At 42.6% G+C, this 11,581-nt stretch overlaps 1 protein-coding gene across 2 annotated transcripts; it reads left to right on the top strand.

Annotated features, from left to right (window-relative positions):
- The first annotated feature begins 515 nt into the window (after positions 1-515).
- Positions 516-6,517, top strand: LOC134473280 (endogenous retrovirus group K member 13-1 Env polyprotein-like). 2 transcript variants are annotated; one of them, XM_063237181.1, is made up of 2 exons: positions 516-1,121; positions 4,013-6,517. In XM_063237181.1, exon 2 carries the CDS (start codon positions 4,016-4,018, stop codon positions 6,098-6,100), a length of 2,085 nt encoding a protein of 694 aa, XP_063093251.1. In that variant the 5' UTR covers positions 516-1,121; positions 4,013-4,015; the 3' UTR covers positions 6,101-6,517. The 2 variants fall into 2 exon arrangements, with proteins under 2 accessions (XP_063093251.1, XP_063093252.1); XM_063237182.1 differs by having other exon boundaries at positions 3,992-6,517.
- Positions 6,518-11,581: the final 5,064 nt, after the last annotated feature.

Below are 11,581 nucleotides of genomic sequence, written 5' to 3'. Positions count from 1 at the left end.
TTGGTTTTTTGCTTTTGGCCTTGTTCTTCAGAGTCCGGGCCTTCTCAGGATGCAGTTCATACTTCTCTGTGCTTAGTAGTAGTTTTCCGGATAATGTGCATCAGCCATATTAATAAGGGCACTGACCTGGTTCCACACTCTTCTCTGCAGATGAGGTAACTGAGGTTTGGGTAACTGACTGGCCCAAATAGCTGATTAATTAAAGCAGGTTCATAATGTGGTCAACTTATTTAAAAAGTGTGTGAAGCTGTGCAAAGCTGCAAACAGTTTCTAAATCACTGTTTCAGGGGTTGTCCAATCTCTCTGCATATTAAAACTCATAGAGAAACTGTTAACAGCCCCAGTATTCACTCCAATCAAATCAAAACCAATGAAATGACAAGTACTTTTTGGTAACACCCAGAAATTAGTTTTGCTTCATTTTTGTTCTCTAACTTAGCATCTGACTCTAGCATTTAACCTAGTGTTGCCAGGTCTAGAAAACAACAATACTAACTAAAATATTCTTCTGTGGGGGATGAGGTGTCACTTTGTAGGCCCAACCCCCTCTAACCTGCAATTTACAATAGCCGCCCTGGTATGCGAGAAGGAGGTAGAATAGGAATGCCTGTTCTCAAGTGAGCCCCTCACCCTCTGGAATCCATACTGTGAGCTGGCTTTGTTTTGCAGAAGTCTTGAGGAAGTGGCTGGCCACCCTTTGTGACACTAACAGCAGACAAATTAACAACATTCTTGAGCTAATGAATTTCTTCCTGGGCTAGAGAAGTTATGAAAACTGGTTGTGATTATTTACTTCACTTAGATAGCTTTAGAATAAACATTGTAGTCTGTCACGTTGTAGCTTGCCACAAAGAATGCCTTTTCACTACTTAATTATCTGGGCTCTGTGAATTGATCGGGTTTACTATATATGAATCCTAAAATAAAGATTGTGCGTGCAGTGCAGTGTAACGCGGTGCAGACAGCAAAGGTGTCTCTCCTGTCTTTCTTTTCCAAGCGCTGTACCCCCCGTGTCCCGACAAGGCGTGCGTGTGTGTTTACCTTGCCCGGAGTTCAGAGTGCCCTAGACACTCACGACAAGTGGCGCCCGAATTCAGGGACTCCGAAGGTCGCTTAGGAAGGTAAGTATAATTTTATTACGGGGAAATGGGACAATCTGCTTCCTCTCCTTTCTTAAAAATTCTTAAACATTTATTATCTATATATGGCATATCGCTCAGGTCAGCTGACTTGGATATGTGTATTGATACAATTAAAGAATATAATCCTTGGTTTCCAGATGAAGGAACTTTGGATGTAGAAGTATGGAGGAAGGCAAGGGTTAGTATAGAAAGGGCTATGCAACAGGAGGAAAAGATTCCTTTACGTTTTTGGGCTATTTGGTCGGTTGTGTACTCTTTATTAAAAGCTATGGAAGATGAACATATTGTAGAAAATCTTCAACTAGAAATTAAGCCAGTTATTCAGGAATTGCCCCTCACAGAGGAGGAGCAGAATGTAGTTCAAAATGACGCTATCGCTTTAAGTAGTAAAAAGGCGTCCAAACTAAAAGTAAAATCCACTACAGCCGACTCAGCTTTAGCTGCCGCAGCAATATCAAATTATGACAATCGCCCAATTTTACAGGCTATACAGCATTTAACACAAGAGGTGAAACAACTCTCCGTTAAGCAGAACCCGCCTGTAGTTCCCTCTGCACCTCCTCCATCTAACCCTAATTGGAGTAAAGCCAAGCTAGCTTTGGCTGATCTACCAAAATTAGGGGATTCTGATGAGGAAAAGCCTGCCTTTGCTTTCCCTGTAATCAGGCCTCAGCCAATAGATGGAGAGGCAGTTCCCCCTAGATGGGAAGCATTTAATATGGATGATTTAGCAAAATTAAAAAAGGCTGTAACCCTTTATGGCCCTCAGGCTCATTACACTAGAGAATTAATAACATCGGTAGCAGATCACTATGGTAATCTTGCTCCTTATGATTGGAAAGCCTTGGCCAAAATTCTTTTAAAAGAGCCAAAATATTTACAGTGGCACATGTGGTTTATGGAAGGTTGTGCAAAAAAGGCAAGACAAAAATGCTGATATAGTGATAGAAATGTTTTAAAAGATATTTTTAAAACTTTACCTCAATATTTTTCTCCGTTTGGACTTGTAATAGCACAGGATAAAATTCAAAAGGAAGAAGTTAGTCATTATTTGGGATATATTCTTACTAGACAAAAGGTGATTCCACAAAAAATGTCTATTAGGAGAGATAAGTTATCCACTTTAAATGATTTTCAAAAATTATTAGGGGATATTAATTGGCTTCGTCCCACACTAGGTATTCCTACCCATGCATTACAGCATTTGTTTGCTACTCTACAGGGCTCTTCAGATCCATCCAGCCCTCGTTCTTTAACAGCAAAAGCAGAGCAAGAATTACAGTTTGTAGAACAACGAATTAAGGATGCATTTTTAATTAGGATTGATCCTAAATTGCCTCTAACTTTATATATTATTAATACTTTTCAATATCCCTCTGCAGTTTTAGGTCAAAATGCTATGCCAGTAGAATGGGTATTCACTAAAACTAAGCAATCTAAAAATGTTATGCCTTATATTGACATGGTTGCAGCTTTAATTATGAATGGTAGAGCTCGTTCTATAACTTTGATAGGAGAAGATATAAACAATATAGTTATCCCTTTAACTAAGGAACAATGGGAATATTTGTTGTCAATTACTGAAACCTTACAAATTGCTTTAGCAGATTTCATGGGAACTTTTTCATATCATTTTCCTAAAAGTAAATTATGGGATTTTTTTAGACGTCAACAATTTGTGGTTAATACCTTATTAGCTGTACAGCCAATTCCACAAGCTTTGACTATATTTACAGATGGATCTAAAAATAAAGCTGCATATTGGACTCAAAAATCTTACTGGGTACGTCAGACAAATTTTAACTCTGTACAACAAAATGAACTTTTTGCTATATTACAAGTGTTTTTAGATTTTCATAACCAACCTATTAATATTATAGCCGATTCGGCCTATTCTGTTGGAGTAGTGACAAATATCTATTCAGCTGTGTTATATTCTAATAAGCCTGCTTTATTGTCTTTATTTCAAAATTTACAAATACATGTTCAAAAAAGAAATCATTCTTATTTTATTACTCATTTACGTTCTCATTCTCAGTTACCTGGACCATTAGTATCAGGTAACAATGCAGTGGATTCCTTAGTTATGTTCACCACACCCGTTGAAAAACATCAATTTAATCATGCAAATGCAGGACATTTGCATCTTAAATATAAGATACCTTTTACAAAAGCTAAACAGATTGTAAAAGCCTGCCCTATTTGTAGACCATTACATTTAAGAATTATTCCCACAGGTGTCAACCCTCGAGGAATTCAACCTAATGAATTATGGCAAATGGATATTACACATGTACCTTCTTTTGGTCGGCTTTCTTATGTACATGTAGTTATTGATACCTATTCTTCATTTCTATGGGCTACTGCTCAACAGGGAGAATCCACTAAAAATGTTATTGTACATTTATTGGAGACTTTTGCAGTTATGGGAATTCCTTCTAAAATCAAAACAGATAATGGACCTGCTTATACTAGCAGAACATTTAAACAATTTTGCGATCTCCATAATATTATTCATATTACAGGGATTGAATATAACCCCCAGGGTCAAGCTATTGTTGAAAGAGCACATGGCACTCTTAAGTTACAAATTAAAAAATTAAAAAGGAGGAGTCAGGAGGATATTCAGATACCAATACTGTTTAAATTGCAAAACAGTCCAAAAACATTACTGCATCAAGCATTGTTTATTTTAAATTTTCTCAATTTACCACAAGGTGAAATATTAACTAGAGCTGAAAAACATTTTGAACAGCAACAACAGCCCTTTGTGATTAATGAACCTATTTGGACTAAAACAGCTCCAGAGGCTGAATGGGAGAGGGGCACATTGCTCTATAAGGGGAAAGGTTTTGGTTATATCTCCACAGAAAATGGAATTCAGCAGTGGGTCCCTGGACGATGGATCAGGATCCGCGCCTCCAGACCCTGTTCGCCAGCCCCGGAGACAACTCCCCAAGGAACCGGAACCGTGCCTTCAGAAGCGAGCGCGAAACCAGCTAGAGGCTGAGGATGCTGAGCTTGTTCCTATCGCAGCCATGGCCAGATTACAGCTAAGAAAATCCCGCCGCTCACAGCGACCAAATTTAAATCCCCTCCCTACATGGGGACAATTAAAGAAATTGACCATAGAAGGGCAACGGCTTGTCCTTCAAGCAGGAAAGCCTTTAAACCCTGAAAACTTGTTTTTAGCTTTATGTGCCTTGCTCACCGTTGCATCGGGGACTGAGGTACCTCCACATTCGTACTGGGCATATATTCCAAACCCCCCTTTATTAGAACCTGTAAAATGGGGAACTAGTGATATTTTACTTTATACCACACCTAGAGAAATTTTGTCAGCACCGTGGGCTGATTTAACCCCCCACAATCAAGATGATGGGACATTATTCAATTTTACTTATTATGGTAATCAAAGGCCTATTTGCATTGGGGAACCGCCTTGCATCCCTCTGGGATGGCAGTATTGGATTCAACATGGAATAAAAGCAGGCAACAAAAGGACAAGGCTTCAAGCCTTGGCTGCTCAAACCTTTAATGTTACCTGGAGAAATTTAACAGCACCTGATACAAATACATTTCCTGTATGCCCTGAATTCACTTATAAAAATATTTCTTATAATCCCATAATTTGGCAACTATGTATGGGAAAATTTGCTAAAAATATTGATGGGTATATTATTTGGGGACCATTTGGAAAATTCGTTAATGGATGTGCTGAATGGAATGAGACAAGATGTAATCTCTCTGTTGTGTATAGTCTTCCAGATCCAAAGAAAATAACTGACGGAGCTCCTATATTTCCTCAAAAGACGGCTCTCTTGTGGTGGGGAGATGGTGGAATCGCTAACCCTGCTGTTGCAGCCGAAGAATACCCTCATCACCTTCAAAATCATATTTGGAAGATCCCAGCCGCTATGCAACCTGTAACCTTGTACAATGTTTCATATTCAGGGACTAGTCGATCTGTATCTACTAATTATAATTTTACTAGGTTTAAAATGTATAATATTACTGTTTGTGCACCTCTGCCTTATGTCTTTTTAGTGGGAACTTTTAATTTTACACATTTTTCTTGTACTTGTTTAAATTGTCAATTGTTTACATGCTTAAATAGCACACTAAATTTCACTAAGCCTTATACAGTTATGCTGTTACAACAAAAAACTCATATTTGGTTGCCTGTAAATTTAACTCGACCTTGGTCTCAAGACCCGGTAATTTCTGTTACTACTGAATTTTTTAAACATCTGTTAAAACGTACAAAAAGATTTATTGGAATAGTGGTTGCTGTACTGTTAAGTTTGATAACTGTAGCCTCCCTAGCGGCAGTCTCAGGAATAGCTTTACAAACCTCTTTGCAAGAAAAACATGTTGTAGAATTATGGCATGAAAATTCTCATGAACTTTGGTTAACTCAGTGGCAAATAAACGCCAGACTACAACAACAAATAGACCTCCTTAAACAAACAGTTGAATGGATGGGTAGAAAAATATTGGCTCTTCAGCATCAAGTGTTTTTAAAATGTGATTGGAATTCAACTACTTTCTGTATAACCCAACGACCTTATAATCAAACAGAACATGAATGGGAAGTGATTAGAATGTATCTAAATGGAAACACCTCTGCCCAGGAGGAAATAGAATCTTTGCATAATCAAATTGACAAGGATTTTGCAAAGCAAAATGATGATGAATCTCTAGCACAATTCGCGCAATTGCTTGCTCAATCTTTGAAAGGATTAGATTCCAAAGGAATCTGGCAGAGCATTACCCACACTTTTAGTGGCATGGGACTTAGTTTAATTATAGTTCTCATTGCCATAGTTCTTGTGTATTTTTACTGCATAAGACGAAATGCTATTAATAACCTGATCTTATGGAAATTGTTGTTAAAAAATAAAAAGGAAGGAAGTGTGGGGGATGAGGTGTCACTTTGTAGGCCCAACCCCCTCTAACCTGCAATTTACAATAGCCGCCCTGGTATGCGAGAAGGAGGTAGAATAGGAATGCCTGTTCTCAAGTGAGCCCCTCACCCTCTGGAATCCATACTGTGAGCTGGCTTTGTTTTGCAGAAGTCTTGAGGAAGTGGCTGGCCACCCTTTGTGACACTAACAGCAGACAAATTAACAACATTCTTGAGCTAATGAATTTCTTCCTGGGCTAGAGAAGTTATGAAAACTGGTTGTGATTATTTACTTCACTTAGATAGCTTTAGAATAAACATTGTAGTCTGTCACGTTGTAGCTTGCCACAAAGAATGCCTTTTCACTACTTAATTATCTGGGCTCTGTGAATTGATCGGGTTTACTATATATGAATCCTAAAATAAAGATTGTGCGTGCAGTGCAGTGTAACGCGGTGCAGACAGCAAAGGTGTCTCTCCTGTCTTTCTTTTCCAAGCGCTGTACCCCCCGTGTCCCGACAAGGCGTGCGTGTGTGTTTACCTTGCCCGGAGTTCAGAGTGCCCTAGACACTCACGACATGTATCTGTCCTGATAAGGTGACATCAACAGGATAGTGACGCTGCCAGGTGCCAGGTGCCATCCAATGGAAAGAGAGGCTTGAAAAAACACTGCGATGTGTCTTCATCCACCTTAGTCATGCGCTCTGGCACCTGTGACTCCCAGCTCTTCTCCAAAGTCAAAATGACCCTGAAAGGTAAACATTTCTGATGGATCCGGAACATAAAGAATCTGGGTGTGGTGGTGCAATCCCAGCATTTGGAAGACTGATACAGAGGACGGCTGGGAGTGCAAAGCCAGCCTGGACTATACAGCAAGTTCAAGGCCCGACAGAATTACAGAGTGAGACTTTGTCTCTGGGGGAGAGGGGGGCAATAGAGGAAATCGCAATAATGCTAGTAAAGACACTTATAAAAGACAGCTTCCAGAACTGCTTCAGAAAGCGGTAAGGATGATGGGATAAGTATGTTCAACGTGAGGGGGGAGTACCTAGAAGGGGACTGATGTCAATGCACAATTTACTGTAATAGCTTCTTAAAATTTAAATAGTCACCAGATATCTCAGCCCCACCACCTCCAGGCCTGTCCTGCAAATCCACCCCATATTTCAACCAAAGAGCCATTTCCCAAACCTGGTGAAGGAGGCACTAAGGAACCCTATATCTACTTTTGCTAAGGATTAAATATGCAATCATCCCAAGAAACAAATTACTAATATGCTAGCCAGAGCAGCAAACACTGAAGCGATGTAAAGAGGGAAGTCAACCTGCAGCCAGTTGTTTTCTTCTTGGAAAAGGAGGTCGGAAGCCACATGAAATGTGAACAGATGGTCACCACTGGAAACTTGCAGGGCCAGTAGTTGTCAACTGGTAGCTTGATTTCAACCAGTCATGTGAAAGCAATCATTCCACAGGCCTAACCTCCCAGAACTCAAGGATCTCTACCCTTACCCTTGGTTTGCAAATGAACTTAATACCAGGAAGGATGCCCAGAGCTGCTCTGTTTGTCCAAGTACAAATGTCCTTGTACCTGACCCCACAGTTCCATAAACAGAAGGTCTACCCAGCATACATTTTCCTATTTGGAAATAGTTTTCCTTCTGGTTTCAAAACTAAAAATGATAGCCATGGAAAACCTAGCTGGGCTCTGCACTGCATCATTTGACCCAGACCAACTCCCATCCAAACAGACCCCAAAATCCAAGACAAGCAATATGTGGGCGAGGAGACAGAAGAGTGACTACTGGGCCTTTCGGGGGGAGCACATGGGAAGGCAGCAGGGATTCAGGCTGGGTGTCCCAGGATCCCACCCAGCAGGCAGCCCAGCGCCCTCCTCTCGGTCAGTGGGGAGATTTCAGCCTCCTACCAGACACACACAACCAATTAGCCCTCGCTCGCTGGCCTCCCATGTTCCAGATGGTCTCCCAATTCATTATGGCCCAGAGAACTTCTGAAGGCATGTGTCGCCTCTGAGGTTAAGACTATGAAATCTCAATTCTCCTCTGAGGTCCCCTCTGAACCTTGGAAGCCACAAAATCCTCCCCAGGGCACAGAGCCCAATTCATGAGATGGCCTGAGCTCCCTGGAGGCTCGCAGTGGCCACCGTGACTCACAACACAGTGCAGCTTTCCGCCTACGAGGCCCCCACGGACAAGAACACCATCTGGCTACCAGGAGGAGCGTGTGCGGCACCAGGCCACCCTGGAAGGCCAATGAGACAGGGGTCAAGCTCCCGAGCGGGATGCATGTTCTCCTCCAGCTCTGCTTGTTGTGCAGTCTGCTCATTCACCAAGCATTTCTTGAGGTCCTGACTCATGCAGAGCAGTCTGCTCCCGGTGCTAGACAGTGAGCTCACCCGACAGGAACACGGTCTCCGTCCTCACAAGTCTGAGCGTACAAACTTAACGACGACGTGAGGAGAAAGAAGGAGCCCTCCTGAGAGGTGATGCCCCCTGTAAGCACTGTGCTATGGTAACTTGATTGGAGTCCAAAACACCTAGCAGGTTAGAACGGCTCTATCCTGGGTGTGTCTGTGAAAGATCGACAGGTAGGCCAGCAAACTGAGGGGAAAGACCCACCCTAGTTGTGGGCGGTACTAGCCAATAGGCTTGTAGCCTAGATGGAATTTTTAAAAAGGAAGTATGCCCATTTTTAAAGCATTGCAGTTTTTTGGAGCAGGTGTCTCTATTGCGGCCACCACCTTTGCACCTTAGACCCCAGTCCCTTCAGCCCTTCAGTGCAGACTTGCACCAACAACTATCTGGTGAGCTTCCAGCCTTTGACCTTGGACTGGGGCTGAATTCTTGATCCCTCTTGCCCACTCAGTGAAGTGAGGAAGATTATACTTAGAAGTGATCTTTAGTGCCTTACTCATAAAATTAGAAGTGGGAAATCCTTTGAATGTCCAGCCATACACACATGATTACCTGCTTAGGCTGTAGCTATTTGCTAGTCTACTAGGTGCATTTATCTGTTCATTTCTTCTTCAGCAAATGGTCATTGCACACTTAATCTTTGCCTGTCCAAAATCCAACCATGGAGACACAGGTGTGAGTGAGAAAACAGAAGCCCTCACCTACCACAGCGTATACTTCAGTGAAATACCTATGTGCGCCTTATAACTTTAATAAACCAGTCAGAGCAGAACTAAAGACCTGCATCAGAAACAGATGGATAACTGGCCAAAACAAAGTATTGGGGAAACATGAAGGACAAATATACTATCAGCTACCTTATCAAGGCTTTCAAACAGATCACAAGCTCTGTACATGGTGTGCCCTTTGTAAGAAAGTTTAGCATAGTTAAGTAATGTAAATCTGAAGACAGACGGTCAGTTCCATGAAAATGTGGTGATTTACCTGGTGCTTGCTGACTACTAAGAGCAAAGGCCTGTGAGAAATCACCTGTGTGTTGGGCATTTCTCTGAGGACACAGCTGGGGCATCTGTGCGCATGAGGACTATGTGTCCATCCCTCGTCATTGCCTACCTGTGTTCATGAAGGAGGGGGATTTCACCTAGAGATAAGAGCCAAAAAGACACTATACTGTGAGGGCCAATAAGCAAAACGAGATAGCCATTTCCCCAGTCCACTTCTTTTTTCTTTCATGCTGATGGGGAGTGAACCCAGGGCCTTCTGCACCCTAGGCAAGCGCTGTACCACCTAACTACATCCCATCCCTTTTATTTATTGAACATCGTAGGCTTCCAAATAATCCCAGCTCAGTGGTCTGAAAGCAACCTGTTAGCGGATGCCCTGCTGTATCTTCTTGCCCTTAGGTCACTCAGTCAGCTCCCAGCTGGCCAAGAGGCTCCCCAAAGTCCAGTCAGAGTCACCCAAGCCAGGAGCGTTGCTCGTGTCCTTGACATAGAGGGATGTTAAATTACCTTTTCCACTTTGAGAACATTTTAAGCAAAAGTTTATTTTTAATGAACGTAAATTAAATGTACAGTTAATAGATTACAATGCTGGGCTCCTCGGGCACCGGAAGTTTGGGGATATTTTCAGTTATGACCAGTTTGAAACAACTTGTGTCACACGAGCTGTCCAGTTTGTTGAGCCTTTGACATCATGAGTTGAGAGAGGGAGAGAGGGAGGCTTTGGAAATGGGGTGAGGGTCCAAGTCCCTCAGGGTACACAGTTCAGCATGGTGTTACATCTGGGGGGGGGGTCTGGGGTCTGCGCCCCACTTCCAAAACTTTCACAGGCTTATCTATCCTCTCTAACATAGAAAGCAGAAGATTCAGAAGACCAGTGCAAGGTGAAAGCAAAGTTTATTTGCAGAAGGAAGTGATACAAAGCCACTCTGAGGAGTGGGGGCCCTGGACCTGGGTCACCGCTGAATCTGAAACTGTGGTACTGTTTGGTGTGGGGGCACAATGTCTCCACTGTCCTGAGAGTTGACACTTGATTGACTGGATGTTGGGCTTGTGTGTAAGGGTGTGGGAGCTGTGAGCTAATAGGGGAACTGGGACAGGCCTGGCAGCCTGCTCTAGGAGGCATAGTGTGACCTGCCCAGAAGGAGGTGTTAAACCATAACCTGTTAACTTCAGAAGAAACACCACAAAACTGCTTGAAAAATTGTCCAGCTTTTATAGCCACTTAAGGCTGTTTTTTGTAAGCTCTAAAAGGGTCTTTTAATTCTCCCCAGGGGACACTTTCTCCTGACAGTAGATTTCTTTGCTAGTTTTAACAGAGGCATGCTGACCAGTGGGTGTTATAAATAACACAATGGGAGCACTGATAATGGCAATCATGCTTTTGTTACCTTTCCCTCATGACTGGAGTCTGTCTAGTGAAGCTAACAAAGACCTGCTCATGGAACCAGCGTGGACTTGGGCATGTGGGAAGGGATGTCAGGCTGTCCTGCACTCAGTCCTCACCACCAACCTCCCACCTGCAGATTCCACAGCTTGCAGTGCATCCCTGCCTACGTGAAGACAACCTCCCAGACTGTTAGAACCTGCATGACTCAAAGCTCAGCCCAGAGCAGTCCTGCAATAAATGTCTCTAGTACAGTAGGGCCCAGAAGCTGTTCTGCTCGCAGGCACCCCAGGGAGCCTGGGAAGCTGGCCTGACACAAACCCATGCATATGGAACAACAGAAACAGAAAGACTGGGAGAGGGGTTGGTAAGACTCGCTGATGCTTTTCAACCATCCAGGTGTCATGGGGTGGGAAGAGACATGGGAGAGAATGTGAAGGGAAAACCACCCAACAAATAATGACTAGTGTGGGTGACTGGGAAAGGCTGAGCTAGAGTTTCCACCCAGAAGAACCAGAGAATCTCACCAAGTAAGCACCTCAGTGAATCAAAGAGGTGTAAGGAGAAGTTGTCTGTGTCCTCGAAGTAGTAGATAAGGAAAGAAGATAGCTGGAAATTGAACCTTTTTGTGTTAAGTATGTGATTTCTTTTAAAAGAAACACCTGCGGAATCACACAGTAATCTGCCTGGCTTATGAGGACAGCCTCCCAAGA

This window comes from Cavia porcellus, unplaced genomic scaffold (genome assembly GCF_034190915.1).
Source record: "Cavia porcellus strain 051 isolate PalLab524CR breed Dunkin Hartley unplaced genomic scaffold, mCavPor4.1 scaffold_26, whole genome shotgun sequence".
Classification (NCBI taxonomy): Eukaryota; Metazoa; Chordata; class Mammalia; order Rodentia; family Caviidae; genus Cavia; species Cavia porcellus.
Note: the sequence above shows the minus strand (reverse complement) of the source record. Positions and strands in the feature narration are given on the sequence as shown.

Excerpts from the sequence above, each read along its gene's own strand:
- LOC134473280 (XM_063237181.1), top strand. The coding sequence starts at position 4,016 with ATGGAATTCAGCAGTGGGTCCCTGGACGATGGATCAGGATCCGCGCCT.